The sequence below is a fragment of the Staurois parvus genome, unplaced genomic scaffold (genome assembly GCF_062004578.1).
Source record: "Staurois parvus isolate SC_StPar_1 unplaced genomic scaffold, SC_StPar_1.0 ptg003147l, whole genome shotgun sequence".
NCBI classification, from domain to species: domain Eukaryota; kingdom Metazoa; phylum Chordata; class Amphibia; order Anura; family Ranidae; genus Staurois; species Staurois parvus.
In genome coordinates this window covers 145,422-164,418 of record NW_028320943.1, presented here as the reverse complement: position 1 = coordinate 164,418, position 18,997 = coordinate 145,422, and the positions used below count along the sequence as shown (strand labels likewise).

Below are 18,997 nucleotides of genomic sequence, written 5' to 3'. Positions count from 1 at the left end.
TCCATTTGAACCTATGAGGTTCGATAAATGGCTGGCTTCTGCTTTATGGATTTTATGATATTCCATTCTCCACACTGGGTTTGTGAATGTATTCTATATCCAGGGGCGGACTGACCATTCGAGCACTCGGGCACTGCCCGAGGGCCCGAGTTCAGTAGGGGGCCACATGAAATGCTCCTGGTACCTTTCATAGGCTTTTATGGGTGTGGTTTGAATGTGGACGAGGACACAGGGGCCCCATGATCCCCTATTGCCCGGGGGCCCCATCAGTTGTCAGTCCGCCCCTGTCTATATCGTTTATCCTTCAATAAAGTGCTGTAGAAAATGCACTAGGCCAGGGATGTCAAACTCCCTGGCACTAGGCATTTGTACCCTTTGTTCTTCTTTGTCCGCAGAAGAAGAGGTATTACGCTCATCGACAGCCCGTGTCTTCTACCTCCTCTTTTTTTCCAGCCTGCAGCCTCCATAAGACTCTTCTGCATTTGACACTTCTGGGAGTGTCAGATGCCTGTGTGCCCCACAATGCATTCCTATGTCACTATAGGACAGGGTTTCTCAACCAGGGTTCCATGGAACGCTAGGGTCTTCCAGAAGTTGCTAGGAGTTCCTTGAGCAATGAGCAATTTCTGCCTCTCAGATAAGTTCCCACCAACACCACTGATCTTTTTAGCTTTTTATAAGGGGGGATTTCTTCACAATGACCACAAGTGTAAGGAGCATTCTTCCCACTGACCATCACCAGGGGTGTATTTACCACAAGGCAAACAAGGCACTTGCCTAGGGCGGCATTCTTCAGGGGGGCAGCATCTCCCCCCAGAAGAAGGGATGAAAGAAGGGACACGCACACAACAGGAACCAGGTGGGATCCAAGGGAGGCTGCGGGCTGCTTGATGGTGTATGTAGAGCCTGACTCTCATCCCCGGGGATGTCCAGAATTGTAAAAATGAGTGTCTCTCTATTGCTGGGGGGGGGGGGTAGTGGAAGGCTCTCCTGGGTGGGGGGCAGGGGTGTTTTTGGTCAGTCTCATGCTTTCTCTACAAGAGGGGGAAGAGGGGATTGTGTTGGTTGGTGTCTGTAGGGGCAGATGAGTTTTTTGTTGCCTAGGGCAGCACAAAACCTAAATACACCACTGACCATCACACTGTTGTATCATGAGTTGTAGATATAGTAATTTTTATTAGGGGTTTCCTGAGCCTGGAAAGTTATTTCAAGGGTTCCTGTGTGTTACAAAAGGTTGAGAAAGCCTGTTATAGGACTTAGCAGTGACTTAGGGATCAGAAGAAATAGTCACAGCATGGCGTACAAAGGCATTTGACACTCCAAGAAGTACTAAATGCCAAAGAGACTTACTGAGACTTTAACGCTGGAATGAAGAAAAAATTAGGATCCATGGTGTGGACGGGGCCAAACGTTTGGTACCCAGAGAGGAGAGAATGCACATGGAGACCAAGGATTGCAGTAAAGTGTATTAACATAAAATTTCCGACAAGGAGGTAACAGAGTTTGTGTAACACAGCTGAACTGGCACAGCAGCACTTACAGAGAGTTTTCAGAAGATACACGGAAGCAAATTATGATGTCCAGAAACATCTGACAAAGGAGGTGGCTGGAAGGCGATCTGGCAACAAGGCACCTGGATGCGGAAGTGGCGAGCAAATGCGCACCAAGTGAAGGATAACAGTGCTATTTATTACCACTGCCCACACTAAAGATGGCCGCTGAGGTCATTCAGAGCAGCAGCATCCAATTGGACAGTTGCTCTCCTGATGGCACCTATGGAGGCCTCAGATAAACATTGTAACGAAACCGACCCCAGACTGCACTTGGGTACTTCCATTAGACTACCTCCTCTTCGTCCGAACACAGACAACAGACACCACAGCTGGCCATACAAGACTAGTTTATTTGAACACAGATACGAGATATAGACACTCAGGGGACAATCCCCCCTCCCTGCATAATGACACAGGGCGGGGCAATCTACATTTAGTAACATGAGACACACCAACAGACAGTCCCATCAGGAGGGAGAGCTGCTGGAGACACCCCCCACCAAGCCAATACACATAAACACATACATCCCGTAATAGTTTGCTCCCAAGCCAGACACACAATAGAACAATGGGATGCACCACATGGCAGTAAACAATCAACAACCCCCCACCACAATATTAGGACAGATCACCCTGTACCCCTAACAGGCACAGGGTGACTTACACATAATAGGGATATGGGGAGCTGAGACAGGGGTCTCCCCACCTCTCCAAAGCGAGCTGGGTTCCATGGGCCCCCCACTCAAAGTCACTTCCGTCACAAACATCACCACCTGTGCAGGGAGGCTGAACTGCTTCTGCCAACAATGGCCTACCACAGAGGTAAGTATACCAGTTCTTCTTTTGCAGGAAACGTCAGGTTGGATTTTTTTAGAGACTGGATCACTTTAATTCCAGGTGTCTTCTGGCCAGTCATGTGACATACAGGGTTCTTTTTCTTCTTCAGCGTTGATGGTGGGTGGCACCAATGTTGTATACAAGGATGCCATTCTGTGATGGGGGACTCTGATGTATAGGGAGGGGGCTCTGATGTAATGAGGGGACCTCTAATATGATTTTGGGACCTCTGATGTGATGGGGGGATCTCTGATGTGAAGGGAGGGGGGCTCTGTTGTGATGGGGGAACCTCTAATATGATGGGGGGACTTCTGATGTGATGGGGGAACCTCCGATGTGAGAGGAGTGCTCTGATGTGATGGGGGAATCTCTAATGTGAATGGAGGAGGGGCTGCGATGTGATGGGGATTTCTGATGTGATGGGAAGGACCTCTAATATGATGGGAGGACTTCTTATGTAATGGGGAGACCTCTGATGTGATGGGGGGGGGGGGCTCTGATGTGATCAAGGGGGACCTCTGATGTGATGGGGAGGACCTCTAATATGATGGGGGGACTTCTGATGTGATGGGGGAACCTCTGATGTGAAGGGGGAGGGGCTGTGATGTAATGGGGGGGACCTCTAATATGATGGGTGAACTCTGATGTAATAGGGGGACCTCTGATGTTATAGGGGGACCTCTGATGTAATGGGGGGACCTCTGATGTGATGGGAGGGGGGGCTCTGATGTGATGGAGGATCGCTGATGTGATGGGGGAATCTCTGATGTGATGGGACATTTGATGTGATGGGAGGACCTCTGATGTGAAGGGGGGGGGGCTGTGATGTGATGGGGGGACCTCTAATATGATGGGTGAACTCTGATGTAATAGGGGGGACCTCTGATGTTATAGGGGGACCTCTGATGTAATGGGGGGACCTCTGATGTAATGGGGGACCTCTGATGTGGAGGGGGGGCTCTGATGTGATGAAGGGGACCTCTGATGTGATGGGGAGGACCTCTAATATGATGGGGGGACTTCTGATGTGATGGGGGAACCTCTGATGTGAAGGGGGGGGCTGTGATGTGATGGGGGGGACCTCTAATATGATGGGTGAACTCTGATGTAATAGGGGGGACCTCTGATGTTATAGGGGGACCTCTGATGTAATGGGGGGACCTCTGATGTGATGGGGGGGGCTCTGATGTGATGGGGGGGGCTCTGATGTGATGGGGGATCGCTGATGTGATGGGGGAATCTCTGATGTGATGGGACATTTGATGTGATGGGGGGGACCTCTGATGTGAAGGGGGGGGCTGTGATGTGATGGGGGGGACCTCTAATATGATGGGTGAACTCTGATGTAATGGGGGGACCTCTGATGTGATGGGAGGGGGGGGCTCTGATGTGATGGGGGGGCTCTGATGTGATGGGGGATCGCTGATGTGATGGGGGAATCTCTGATGTGATGGGACATTTGATGTGATGGGGGGGACCTCTGATGTGAAGGGGGGGGCTGTGATGTGATGGGGGGGACCTCTAATATGATGGGTGAACTCTGATGTAATGGGGGACCTCTGATGTGATGGGAGGGGGGGGGCTCTGATGTGATGGGAGGGGGGGCTCTGATGTGATGGGGGATCTCTGATGTGATGGGGGAATCTCTGATGTGATGGGACATTTGATGTGATGGGGGGGGGGGCTGTGAAGTTAATTTCATCGAGGTGGTTGTGTTCATCTTCTCAGCTCAGGATTCCCATTGATAAGTAACATTTACATTTTTTTTACATTATAGACTGGGGGGGCTCCAGGGGGGGGGGCTCCAGGTTTTGCATACTTATACAGGTTGAGGAACGCTGATCTGTGCAGTATCTTGGCCTGGGAAATCCGAAGAACGCCAACACGAGCTTCCCGTGCCAAGGCCTGTGTATTGTGTGAATGCCGCTGGAGACAAAACACAATGAATGCAAATGAGCGACTAATCAGCTTCCACAATTAAGGGTGCCTGGAGAAAGCATGTGATGTGCTTATGGCTTAGCAGTATTACAGGTGATTTGTGTTCCAGGCTATGGCCAGGGAGAGAGACAGGGGATTAGCAGGACAGAACAGCTTGGCACAATTAGCCAGACTCTACGGCAAATTGAACTCATTCGGCTGTGCAGCCTAGAAAGTCTCCACCGGGGTGAACACTGAAATGTATCCTGTGCTGAAAATAAGAAATATGGAGCCCCCGACACCATCCATAGGGGCCACATTTTTCAGATTCTTCTGCTCTAGGTGCACATAAGCAAATACACACTGTGCCGAACCCTGAGCACACGAAGACCTCGGGGGAACTGCACAGCTGACCAATCAGGACGCTTTAGAGAAGGTTGAAGAGAGTGCACGGTATAAAAAATCTACGTTTGTAAACTCACTTTGCTCCCTGCTTCTCCTTAGGTGAGTTTCCTCCTCAAGATGGAGTGCTAAGAGGGATCCCCTAATTCTATTGGGAGTGGGGGGTATTTATCTCCAGTCAGGATTGGGGAGATCTCCTCAATGGCGCAGTTTGAGTTTCCTCCTCAAATTGCACCGTTGAGGAGATCTCCCCAATCCTGCCTGGAGATAAAGACCTCTCCCCACTATACCTAGGGGATCCCTCTTAGCCCACTGACAGCCTCCTCAGCACTTCATATTCCACCTGACTCTTCTGTTAGCATGGTTCTCCCATATTTATAGGCTAGTCTTACCACATTACTAGGGCTTCTTAGCCTTGGATTAGTCAGACTCCAATAAATATGCAGATTTAGGTCTCCACCCCTTCCGCCCACTGGCTTCTGGAAGCTTCCATGGGCCTCCAGAACCAGGTGGAGGCGATAGAGTTCCAACCTGCTGAGTCACCCAGCCTGACCTGCAGTGACATGACCTAATTACAGACTCACACAGTTACCACGAGTCCTACCACAATAAATTTAACTACACTAACACTAGTTTTAAGTCCACGGAGGTGCGAAAAAACGAAAAACCCGTAAGTGAACAAAAAGACGTGCAAGTGCAAAACACAAACACAAAAAAGTGCACTTAGAGGTGGGCTTTTGTCCACCCCCAAAGGGGTAGGACCTCTGCCCTGTTCCCCCGGGGCACGAGGCTCCTTTCCAGGTGGACCCCTGTCCTTGTGGCTAGCCAAAGCCAACCAAGTACTAGGTCAGGGGGTTCTCCCTCTCTAGGAGGATGTGTGGTCTTTTGGTTCCTCCTCTCCAGGAGAAAGAAGGAACTAAAAGGCCACACATCCTCCCCCTAGACTTTAGAGCAAGCCCGAAGACCCACACCCTACCATCCATGAGAAAAAAACACACATAAGTGAAAAGTGACAAAACGAGAGTAAATAAATGAATAAATAAAAAGTGGCCATGCAATTGTACACTGGCTAGGCCCTGGACTTAGCCAAAAGGCCTAGCCCTAAAAGGCTCAGTGCGTAAAAATATTTTGAAACTGTGCACTTTTCACACATGGGATCCCACCCCCATGTACTACTAAGAGCACCCCTGAGGCGACCACTCAGGGGGCACTGCTCTGCGGACTCTCTGCCTCCTGGCCCCTAGCCAGACAAGGTATATCTATTCAAATGAGGAGGAACTGGGCCCCTCCGGTGTCCCCGGGGGAATTACTCCCGGGCCCCAACTGCCTGGGGGCACTACAGTTTCTGTTCCAGCCTGTACTAACCTTCAGAGCCCCCATCATTCCAGCAGGGGTACTATACAGCCAACCATCCTCACCACGAGGCAATAACGATGGCGGAGCGCCGCTACTGGACACTGATTAGAACAGATACTACACTTCATCTTCGCCAAAAGGCTGAGAAGCAAAAATTGGCACCAGTTGTTACCTATGGCCAAGACCAGGCACAAGCACACTAACCTTAGCCAAAAGACCCATTGTTTTTATATTTTTCCCCATATTCCATACTCCTTTTGTTGTTGCACAAAAACAGAGTGTTCTGATTCATTTGCAAAGGAACATGGCCACCCTAATTTGCATACCTTTCCTCAAGCCCTCACTTTGTTGGATTGGACATGCACTGATCCAATGGATCACCATCCTCTACTTCCATGAATAATGATGATTTTGGACCATACTATTTTAATTTAGGGAGAGCATTGTATCTAATTAGCATATTTGCTCTCTCTCCCTCTCACCCTGTGATGTCATTGAGAGACTCGCTTCTCTGCCTTTTGGCTAAGATGAAGTGTAGTATCTGTTCTTATCAGTGTCCAGTAGGGGTGCTCCCGGTCATTCTAGCTTTGCGGGGATGATTGGTTGTATATTACCCCTGCTGGTATGATGGGGGTCCTGATGGCTAGTACAAGCTGGAACAGAAACCGAGGCGCCCACAGGCTGTTGGGGCCCGGGAGTAATTCCCCCTGGAAAACCGGAGGGGCCCAGTTCCTCCTGATTTGAGCGGATCTACCTTGTCTGGCCAGAAAGTCCGCGAACCTGTGCCCCCTGAGTGGTCGCCTCAGGGGTGCTCTTAGTAACACTTGGGTGTGGAACCCCAGCGTGTGAAAAGGCACATGGCCACTGTGTTCAAACACTTTTCCTGCACTGCGCCTTTTAGGGCTAGGCCTTTTGGCTAAGTTCTGGGCAATTTTTGCTACAGGCCTCAGGGCCTAGCCAGTGCACAATCTGCACGGCCACCTATTTATTTATTTATTCAATTTATTATTTCTCCCACGTTTGTCACTTTTTCACTTTTGTGTGTGTTTTATTTTTCACAGGATGGAGGGTGTGGGTCCTCGGGCCTACCCTGAAGTCTAGGGGGAGGATGTGTGGCCTTTTGGTTCCTTCCTCCCCTGTCCCTAGGGGGTTTTCTCTTTGGGAGAGCCCCCTTACCAAGTGCTGAGTGGCTGGCTTCAGCTGGCCACAAGGAACGGTGGTCCACCAGGCCTTTTGGCTAGGTGGACCAAATGGGAACCTTGTCCCTGTCAGGAGCTTCGTGCCCCGGGGGATCAGGGTAGAGGTCCATCCCCTTCGTCGGAAGGACAAAGCACACCCCTAAGTGCACTTTTTTGTGTGGTGTTTTGCACTTGCACGTTTTTTGTGAACACTTACGGGTTTTTCGTTTTTTCGCACGTTTGCGGACTTAAAAAAAAAAAAAAAAAAAGTGGTCTCTTGGCTATGGTCACTGTGCTTGATCCTCAGTCTGCTCAGATACTATAATTTAATAGACTTTAAGGAGGAAGAGGACATCTGAGGGTCTCCCCTTCCCCCTACTCTCCCCTGCGTGTCTTTGTCCTTTCAATAAAGCTTTGGGCCTGTGAACTCTTTCCCCTTTCCCTCTGCACTCCTTTCTACCCCCCCCCCCCCCCCAAATGATTGTTTGAATTGGTTTATTCGGTAATGTTTCTGCATGTGCAGCACCCCCTCATCTCTGCCTCCCCTGGTCTCAGAATTCAGAAGACTCTGGTAACTGACTACACTACACTCCTCCTCTGGTCATTCTCCAGACCCTGCACTTTCTGCTTTCCAGCTCTTTCCCCAAAGGGGGTGTACGGGGATGTTAGGGATGGTGTGGGATTCTTGAAATCTGATGTCATCATGGCGGGTGGGGTGTTCTGGACATCTAGTCTTACAGACACAGCTGTCCCTTTTGAGGTCACCCATAATGCTGATACGGCCCACCATGAGAATAACATTTTTTTATGTCACCACAAAGGTCTAGTAAACACAAAATTTTATTTTAGGGCACAAAAACTCAAAGTACACAATTATTGGTAAAATATAAAAGATGAAGTTGGACCGAGTAAATAGATACCCAACACGTCAAACCTTAAATTTCACCCCGTGAAATGGCGACAGACTTCAGTATCCTCTACTTTCCATGGGCAATGCTTTAAAAGCCCCCCTATAAGTCAACTATTTAGCATTGCGGGGGAGCTATGGTGCTAGAAATATTGCTCTCCCTCCAGTGTGCGCAGCAATATGCAATGTTTTCTCCTTAAAGTCATCCATTTCCCAGACCTGTGTAGGGCTCTCCTTAAAGTCGACCATTTCCCAGACCTGTGTAGGGCTCTCCTTAAAGTCGACCATTTCCCAGACCTGGGGAGGGTTCTCCTTAAAGTCAACCATTTCCCAGACCTGTGTAGGGTTCTCCTTAAAGTCAACCATTTCCCAGACCTGTGTAGGGCTCTCCTTAAAGTCGACCATTTCCCAGACCTGTGTAGGGCTCTCCTTAAAGTCGACCATTTCCCAGACCTGTGTAGGGCTCTCCTTAAAGTCGACCATTTCCCAGACCTGTGTAGGTTTCTCCTTAAAGTCGACCATTTCCCAGACCTGGGTAGGTTTCAGCTGCACATATGTTAACAAAGAATGTATAAAACTGATTAGTAGATAGCAGGGGCGGACTGACAACTCATGGGGCCCCCGGGCAATAGGGGATCATGGGGTCCTTGTGTCCTTGCCCAAACACAAAAAAGCCTATGAAAAAGGTACCAGGGGCACCTCATGGGGCCCCCTACTGAGCCCGGGCCCTCGGGCAGTGCCCGAGTTTCCAAATGGTCAGTCCGCCCCTGGTAGATAGATATAGGCAGATGACATCTATATACACGGTTTAACTGTTCCTGTGAATAGTTCAGCTCCACTTTCCCCATCTAGCCCACCAAGCTCACACAATTGGTCCTTTAGGCTCCGTTCACGCTTGCGCAACTTGTCATGTAACTTTGGCCACAAAAGTCGCAGCCCATTGCCTCGGCGATCGCAGCGTAAGTCGAAGCGGGTACCTGTCAAATTCGGGTACCCGTTCCCCAAAGGTGCCAATCCTTAATGGGGAGCGGACGATCAATCTTTAAAGCTTTAAAGCAGAACTTCCCTTTTGGGTGGAACTCCGCTTTAAGATTTAAGTATAGATTCCAACAATTGAGTCCTGTCCGTGATACTTTTTTTTATTTGCACTAACAAACAATTGTAAGGACAAGCTTTCGGGGAGTGTCCCCTTCTTCAGGTCAAAGCAATACTGATCACAAAGGGTTAGAAGAGATGTTTTGGAGTTGGAAGGAAAAAAAAAAAGGAGAACAGATAAGACACAGCAAAAGCAAAGTCTGGGGAGGGGGGAGACAACACTCACAGAGGCAGTGATGCTTGAGGTGATAAAACTGTTGGATGATGAGTGAGGAATCCCATGTCCAAATTCAGGCCGTTATCTCTTGTGTCAAATAGAATTATCATTCTTGGTTCAAACGTTTTTCTTTCCTGGATGGATTTGAAATTTCCTTTAAGAACTAAAACATTGAGGTCTTCCATAATGTGGTCCGGTTGTGCGAAATGCTGTCCCACAGGTGTGCAAAAGTCATCTTCTTTATGTTCCTTGATGGTATGTATGTGCAAATTCATCCTTGTTTGCACCTTCTGTCCTGTTTCGCCAACATAAGATCCTTTGCTGCATTTTCTGCACTGGATGAGGTACACCACATGACTGGAGGTGCAGCTGTATGATCCGGAGATATTAAAGATCCCTTTTGAGTGTCGGACACTTTTTAATGGATTGATTTGGTTGCACAGTTTGCAGCGTTTTTTATTGCAGGGTTCGTTTCCATTATTTGTGACATCATCATCAGAAGGAAGTTTCCTACTGATTAGTTTATTTCTGAGGTTGGGGGGTTGTCTGAAGGCCAGTATTGAGGGGTTGTCTGAAGGCCAGTATTGAGGGGTTGTCTGAAGGCCAGTATTGGAGGATTGTCTGAAGGCCAGTATTGGGGGGTTGTCTGAAGGCCATTATTGGAGGTTGTCTGAAGGCCAGTATTGGGGGGTTGTCTGAAGGCCAGTATTGGAGGGTTGTCTGAAGGCCAGTATTGAGGGGTTGTCTGAAGGCCAGTATTGGAGGGTTGTCTGAAGGCCAGTATTGGAGGGTTGTCTGAAGGCCAGTATTGGAGGGTTGTCTGAAGGCCAGTATTGGAGGGTTGTCTGAAGGCCATTATTGGCGGTTGTCTGAAGGCCAGTATTGGGGGGTTGTCTGAAGGCCAGTATTGGGGGGTTGTCTGAAGGCCAGTATTGGTGGTTGCTGGAATATTTCTTTCAGAGTTCCATCCTCTGTTATGATGGGTTGTAAATCTTTGATTATTTTTCTTCTCCCTTCTAGTGCCGGGTTGTATGTGGTTACTAGAGGTACACGGTTGTTTGTTTTTTTTCTCTTTGTACTGAAGTAGATTTTCTCTTTGTGTTCTCAAGGCTGTGTTTATGCCGGTGTTGATAGTTTTGTCCTTGTAACCTTTCTTATGGAAGGCGTCTGCTAGTGTCCCGAGATGTGTATCTCTGTCTCTTGAGTCAGAACATATTCGGTGGTATCTAATGACCTGCCTGTGTATGATGGCACGTTTCGTGTGTTGGGTCAGAACATATTCGGTGGTATCTAATGGCCTGACTGAGTATGATGGCACGTTTCGTGTGTTGGGTCAGAACATATTCGGTGGTATCTAATGGCCTGACTGTGTATGATGGCACGTTTCGTGTGTTGGGTCAGAACATATTCGGTGGTATCTAATGGCCTGACTGTGTATGATGGCACGTTTCGTGTGTTGGCTCAGAACATATTCGGTGGTATCTAATGGCCTGACTGAGTATGATGGCACGTTTCGTGTGTTGGGTCAGAACATATTCGGTGGTATCTAATGGCCTGACTGTGTATGATGGCACGTTTCGTGTGTTGGGTCAGAACATATTCGGTGGTATCTAATGGCCTGACTGAGTATGATGGCACGTTTCGTGTGTTGGGTCAGAACATATTCGGTGGTATCTAATGACCTGACTGTGTATGATGGCACGTTTCGTGTGTTGCGTCAGAACATATTCGGTGGTATCTAATGGCCTGACTGTGTATGATGGCACGTTTCGTGTGTTGGGTCAGAACATATTCAGTGGTATCTAATGGCCTGACTGAGTATGATGGCACGTTTTGTGTGTTGGGTCAGAACATATTCGGTGGTATCTAATGGCCTGACTGTGTATGATGGCACGTTTTGTGTGTTGGGTCAGAACATATTCGGTGGTATCTAATGGCCTGACTGAGTATGATGGCACGTTTCGTGTGTTGGGTCAGAACATATTTGGTGGTATCTAATGGCCTGACTGTGTATGATGGCACGTTTCGTGTGTTGGGTCAGAACATATTCGGTGGTATCTAATGGCCTGACTGTGTATGATGGCACGTTTCGTGTGTTGGGTCAGAACATATTCGGTGGTATCTAATGGCCTGACTGTGTATGATGGCACGTTTCGTGTGTTGGGTCAGAACATATTCGGTGGTATCTAATGGCCTGACTGAGTATGATGGCACGTCTCGTGTGTTGGGTCAGAACATATTCGGTGGTATCTAATGGCCTGACTGTGTATGATGGCACGTTTCGTGTGTTGGGTCAGAACATATTCGGTGGTATCTAATGGCCTGACTGTGTATGATGGCACGTTTCGTGTGTTGGGGGTAGAAGCTGGAACTGTAGAGGTAGTTGCATCTGTCGGTGGGTTTCCAGTATATTGAGGTATGAAGTGTATCATCCCTGATGTATACTGTGGCGTCTAGGAAGTTGACGTGTGTGTTTGAGGATTCCATTTTTAGTTTGATTGATGGATGAAAAGTGTTCATCAATGAGTAAAATTGTTTTAGGTATTCTTCACCTTCTGTCCATATGATGAAAATATCATCAATATAGCGATTGTATCTGTATGGTTTTTGTTCCATGCTGTTCAGGAATATTTCCTCCGGGTCAGCCATAAATAAATTGGCATATTGTATAGATTCCAAAAACAGTGATGTCTGATTATAAGCTTTAACTTGCATTTTTCACTGATGGAAACCTCTGAAGGTTGAGAAATGAGGGGAGTCCTAGCACTGGGCCGGTTTTAAGCGCAAAGGGAATACTGAGCAGGTGACACTATTTATTTCAAGTCTACATTTGGTTTTGGTTCAAATATAGGCAAAGCTTAGCTTTAAATATGAAATTTGAGCTCCCGAGTCTTCCTCTTGGTCACAAAAACTACCGTATATACTCGAGTATAAGCCGACCCAAATATAAGCCGAGGTACCTAATTTTACCACAAAAAAACTGGGAAAAACTATTGACTCGAGTATAAGCCGGTGGTGTCAGTGGGGGGAGGAATAGTGCCCCATCGTTGGTGTCAGTGGGGGGAGGAATAGTGCCCCATCGTTGGTGTCAGTGGGGGGAGGAATAGTGCTCCATCGTTGGTGTCAGTGAGGGGAGGAATAGTGCTGACCCCTGCTCCAGCCTGGGCTCGCTCGCTCCCTCCCTCTCGCATGGTACACACTTACCGGTCAGATGTCTTCCTTCTCCGGCCGCTCTCCTCCTCTTCACTCGCTCGATCTTCGCGGTGCCGCTCGGCTCCTCCTCTCCAAGCTCCACCTCCTCGCCGGTGATTGGGCGCCTGTGTGCCTCTCCTGAGCTACAGTTCCGGCGGCCAATCATCGGCGAGGATTGATCCCGGGGGTGTGTCCAGATGACAGGGACGGCATGTCATCCCACCCACACCTGGAGACGTTGACTCGAGTATAAGCCGAGGGGGGCGTTTTTCAGCACAAAAAATGTGCTGAAAAACTCGGCTTATACTCGAGTATATACGGTAGCTTCTTTATTAAACAAACCACAGGGAGCCTTGGCATTTGGAGGTGAGATCTTACTGTTGACCCATAACATAACAGAAGCCATAACTGAAGCCCGCCAAGCTCTACCTTGCATTTTTCACTGATGGAAACCTCTGAAGCCCACCAAGCTCTACCTTGCATTTTTCACTGATGGAAACCTCTGAAGGTTGAGAAATAAGAGGAATCCTAGCACTGGGCTGGATTTAAGTGAAAAGTGAATACTGAACAGGTGAGACTATTGACTTCAAGTTTACATTTGGTTTTGGTTCAAATATAGGCAAAGCTTAGCTTTATATATGAAATTTGAGCTTTTCCAGCTCCTGAGTCTTCCTCTTGGTCAAGAAAGCTAGCTTCTTTATTAAATAAACCACAGGGAGCCTTGGCATTTGGAAGGGAGATCTTACTGTTGACACATCCATAACATAACAGAAGCCATGACTGAAGCCCACCAAGCTCTACCTAGAACTAAAAGATCACTTTTGGGTGGACTGAGTCTCTAAGTAATTGTATCTGGGTCTGATGATGAGAAATATTTTAATGGGTTTTTTTTTACTGGCCAAGTACTAAACCTAATTTGAACCTTGTTTGATGCTTGCTCTTTTTTTTTTTTCTTGAAGGTTAAGGACAATTCTGGTCACTTTTGGGTGGACTGATTCTTTAAGTAATTGTATCTGGGTCTGGTGTTGAGAATTACTTCATGTTTTTTTTTTACTGACCAAGTACTGAACCTTGTTTGATGGTAGAGATTCGCTAAGAACCTTGCTTGTTCTTCTTTTTTTTTTTTTCTTGAAGGATAAGGACAATTCTGGTGCCACGATTCTGCACTTAGCATCCAGGTTTGGCCACCATGAAATTACTGGCTGGTTGCTCCGGTTCGGGACAAACGATGCGATGGTGGCAACAGACACAGGTGCACTTCCTGTACACTACGCCGCGGCCAAAGGAGATCTCCCCACACTGCAACAGCTATTAGAGTACTGCCCAAAGTAAGTCTTCCATGTCGTATGACTCTTCAATGGGAAAAAAAAGCTTTATATTAACTTTGGTGAAATGTTTGTGGACATGTGACCATCGCACCTATATGATATTGTGGGACATCCTATTGTGGCATTAATATGGAGCTGCCCCCCCCACACACACACACCTTTGTTGCTATGACATTCTGGACTCTTCAGGGAAGACTTTCCACAAGAATTTGGCTAACCTTTGTAAGGTCAGATACTGTTGTAGACAAAGATCTGTTTTGCAGTCAGCCTTCCAGTGAATCCTAGAGGTGTTCAGTAGAGTTGAGGTCAGAGTTCTGTGCAGGACACTCCAGTTCCTCCATAGAAAATCCATCAGTCTATGGCTTTATGAGGCAGGCTTTGTGCAAAGTAATTCAGTGTTGCCACAGCACTGGAAGTGCAGAGGAAGGCTAGAACCCCGATCATCCAAAAGACCATTTGTGAGGTCAGATACTGATACTGGATAAGAAGAATCTGGCTTACAATGGGCTTTCTAGTTCATCTCAAAGGTGTCCAGTAGGGTTGGGGTCAGGGCTCTGTGCAGGTCACTCTAGTTCCACCATGGAAAACCCATCAGTCAATGTCTTTATGGGGCAGGCTTTGTGCAAAGTAATGCAGGAATGGAAAAGGACCTTTACAAGACTGCTGCCACAAGGCTGGAAGCACAGAGGAAGGCTAGAACCCCAGTCATCCAAAAGAACCTTTGTAAAGTCAGGTATAATGTTGGATCTTTAGACTTGGCTCACAATGGGCTTTCTAGATCATCCCTAAAGTGTTCAGTAGGGTTGAGGGTTCTGTGCAGGACACTCAAGTTCCTCCACACCAAACAATGGGCTTTCTAGTTCATCCCAAAGGTCTTCAGTAGGGCTGAGGGTTCTGTGCAGGACACTCAAGTTCCTCCACACCAAACAATGGGCTTTCTAGTTCATCCCAAAGGTGTTCAGTAGGGCTGAGGGTTCTGTGCAGGACACTCAAGTTCCTCCACACCAAACAATGGGCTTTCTAGTTCATCCCAAAGGTGTTCAGTAGGGCTGAGGGTTCTGTGCAGGACACTCAAGTTCCTCCACACCAAACAATGGGCTTTCTAGTTCATCCCAAAGGTGTTCAGTAGGGCTGAGGGTTCTGTGCAGAACACTCAAGTTCCTCCACACCAAACAATGGGCTTTCTAGTTCATCCCAAAGGTGTTCAGTAGGGTTGAGGGTTCTGTGCAGGACACTCAAGTTCCTCCACACCAAACAATGGGCTTTCTAGTTCATCCCAAAGGTGTTCAGTAGGGCTGAGGGTTCTGTGCAGGACACTCAGGTTCCTCCACACCAAACAATGGGCTTTCTAGTTCATCCCAAAAGGTGTTCAGTAGGGCTGAGGGTTCTGTGCAGGACACTCAAGTTCCTCCACACCAAACAATGGGCTTTCTAGTTCATCCCAAAGGTGTTCAGTAGGGTTGAGGGTTCTGTGCAGGACACTCAAGTTCCTCCACACCAAACAATGGGCTTTCTAGTTCATCCCAAAGGTGTTCAGTAGGGCTGAGGGTTCTGTGCAGGACACTCAAGTTCCTCCACACCAAACAATGGGCTTTCTAGTTCATCCCAAAGGTGTTCAGTAGAGTTGAGGGTTCTGTGCAGGACACTCAAGTTTCTCCACACCAAACTGGTCAAACCATGACTTTATGGAACTTTGTACATGGTCATGCTAGAACAGAAAAGGACCTTTTCAAGACTGTTGCCAGAACACTGGAAGTGCGGTGGAAGGCTAGAACACCCGATCATCCAAAAGACCATTTGTGAGGTCAGGTACTGATGTTGGATGAGAAGAGCTGGCTCACAATCCAATTCATCGCAAAGGTGTACAGTAGAGTTGAGGTCAGGGCTCTGTGCAGAACACTCAAGTTCCTCCACACCAAACTGGTCCAACAATGTGTTTATGGAGCTGTGTTTACAGGGGCACAGTCATGCTGGAACAGAAAAGGTTCTTCTCAAACTGTTTCCCCCAAGGTTGGAAGCACAGGTAAAGGCTAGAACCTCCGTCAACTATTTGTTTCTGTCTCTCCATTGAGGATTTCAGCTCACTTCCTGTCTGCCAAAACCATTTTCAAGGTCATGGGAAATGAGCAGAAATCTCTCTAACGGCATTCTGGATAGCGATAAATCCTGACAGGGGTTCTAACCCGTGACAACTCTATCAGCAACTAAAGAAATCCATTTTGGCTAGACTTGCACTTTAAAGGGTAAGTTCACGTTTTTACGAAAAAGTGATAGCGCATCCATCATAATGCTCACAATGGCAAACACTCATTGGTCAGCATGACCGTGTGACCGCGCTGACCAGTGGGAGGCATTTTTGTTTTTCTGGGACACATTACCAGACAAGGAATCCTCAGATGCACCATTCATTAGTCAGCAAGGTCATGCGGCTGCACTAACGAGTGTTTGCCATTGTGATCAAATGTGCGCAAAATTGGGGGCTTTCCCGACGCTCATTTAGCAGACGTGCAGTAGTGCCATTATTTGAACCCCCACGCATCTGCAAACACTCGTGTGAAACCCTATCATGCTATGGTACCATCAGGGGTGGACTGACAACTCATGGGGCCCCCGGGCAATAGGGGATCATGGGGCCCCTGTTTCCTTGCCCAAACTCAAGAAAGCCTATGAAAAAGGTACTAGGGGCATCTCATGGGGCCCCCTACTGACCCCGGGCCCTCGGGCAGTGCCCGAGTTTCCAAATGGTCAGTCCGCCCCTGGGTACCATGCAGTTCGGTGGGTCATGTTTCTGGCAAAGATTCAGGGACTTCTTTCCCATGTTTCTCATGTGTAGGGCAGCCTGTTCAAATCAATAGGCTGTTCTACAAGTGACACGCGGGAACACGTGAAAAACCCGCCAAAACGTGCCTGTGCTTGGTTGCATAGTTACATAGTTAGTCTGGCTGAAAAAAGACAAAAGTCCATCCAGTTCAACCAACCATCCAGTTGCACCTGTAGGTGTAAACAAGGCCTAAAAGATTGCAAGCACCTGAGAAAAGTTCTTGGCAGGATCACCAAGAAAACTAATGCAGCGACACACACTGCTAGTAAGTTGCAATATATGACGCGTTCATTTTGTGGATTTACATGCGTTTTCATGTGTTGCTTATGTAACAATGTTGCACAGGGGGGCATGCCGGGCCAACTCCGGCCACCATGTTGTACGGCCTTTGTGCAGTCTAGGACTTTTTGTTGGTTTCCTTTCCTCCTACACACGTTCCGTCGGTGCGTTCTGTGCTCCTCGCCGGCCTTTGCTCCAGTCACCTGCTGTTTCAGTGTAGAAGGCGTATGAATTATTCAGGCCGGGTGAGCGGCGTCTCGTCACAATGCTTCCTGCGGCCGATGATAGTTTCTCTTACAATCCCTTGAAATTCCATCTTCATCACAATTAGGACCTCAATAGGCCGATGTATCATTTGATTTAATGTTGATGTGTATGTGAGACGCACGGCGAGCCCGGGGCACGAATTAGCGCTAATTATATCTGCAGATTTTTCCATGGCTTTGTTTCCTTTTCATACCGGCCAGCTTGCTCTACATACCTTATGTCGTCCATTAGGCATATTAATGCAGCTCAATGGACTCGTGTTCATTGGTTACAGCGATGTAAATTAGATCGATCGTTACATTGAATTCTTTACATTGCATGTCGTTACCAAACTCCAAAATAATAATAATAATAGTTGTTGTTATTATTAATATTAAAAAAGTATTATTAATAATAATATTTATTTTAATGAATACTTGTTAAAATAATAATTGCTACTTTTTTATTATAATAATAATATTATTAATAATAATAAAAATAATAATAACTATTGTTGTTCTTACTATAGTTACATAGTTAGTCTGGCTGAAAAAAGACAAAAGTCCATCCAGTTCAACCCTAATATTATTATTATTAGTAGTAGTAGTTGTAGCAGTACTAGTATTAAAATGTATTATTCTTATTAATAATAATTGAAATATTAATGGAATATAACTGAATCCATTTTGTACACACTCATACAAGATGCTTGTTTAACTAGTTGCCGACCGCAGATAGCCGAATGACGGCTACACTGCGGCCGGCCAGTTCTGAGTGGACGTCATATGACGTCCTCCCAGAACGCGCTCTCCTGCGCACCCCAGGGGGCGCGCACCCGGCGATCTCCATGATCGCTGTGTCCTACGGACACAGCTGATCACGTGATGTGGTAAAAGGCCAATCACAGCGGCCTTTTACCACATGATCAGCGGTGTCCAATGACACGCTGATCAGAGGGGAATGCAAGTGCCGGTTCTCGGCTGCACTTTCCTCACGCTGTCAGATCGTGAGAAAAGTACTGCCGAGAACCGGCAGTTGTCAGAGCGAGGATCGGCACTGATCATCAGGGCACTGATGATCAGTGCCCTGATGATCGGTGCCCAGCAGTGCCACCCGCAAGTTCCGCCCACCTGTGCCCAGCAGTGCGCCCACTAGCTCCGCCCACCTGTGCCCAGCAGATCACCCACCTGTGCCCAGCAGTGCCACCCACCTGTGCCCACCCACCTGTGCCCACCAGTGCCACCCACCTGTGCCCACCCACCAGTGCTGCCCACCAGTGCCACCCACCAGTGCAGCCCAGCAGTGCTGCCAGTCAGTGCCACCAGTCAGTGCCCAGGGGTTGTGCCAGTCAGTGCCACCAGTCAGTGCCCAGCAGTGATGCCAGTCAGTGCCATCTATCAGTACCCATCATCAGTGTCACCAATCAGTGCCGCCTATCCGTGACACCTCATTAGTGCTGTCTATCAGTGCCGCCTATCCGTGCCACCTCATTAGTACTGCCTATCAGTGCCCTTTAGTGCTGCCTATCAGTGCCCATCAGTGCCGCCTATCAGTGCCCATCAGTGCTGCCTCATCAACGCACATCAGTGAAGGAGAAAAATTACCTGTTTGAAAAATTTTATAATAGAAACAAAGAAACTTTTTTTTTTCAAATTTTTTGCACTTTTTT

The 18,997-nt window shown here is 47.7% G+C and overlaps 1 protein-coding gene and 1 pseudogene across 1 annotated transcript in view; both read left to right on the top strand.

The window, feature by feature from the left end:
• The first annotated feature begins 6,567 nt into the window (after positions 1-6,567).
• On the top strand, positions 6,568-6,729 carry LOC149428543 (U2 spliceosomal RNA; annotated as a pseudogene).
• Positions 6,730-9,801: 3,072 nt separating this feature from the next.
• The window catches only part of LOC149428542 (espin-like), a gene marked incomplete at its 3' end in the record, with an annotated part of 99,152 nt that continues 89,956 nt past the window's right edge, over positions 9,802-18,997 (top strand). The window contains exons 1-2 of the mRNA XM_089667284.1: positions 9,802-9,806; positions 13,740-13,982. Coding sequence (XP_089523410.1) covers positions 9,802-9,806; positions 13,740-13,982 — 248 coding nt within the window. The remainder of the gene's footprint in view (positions 9,807-13,739; positions 13,983-18,997) is intronic.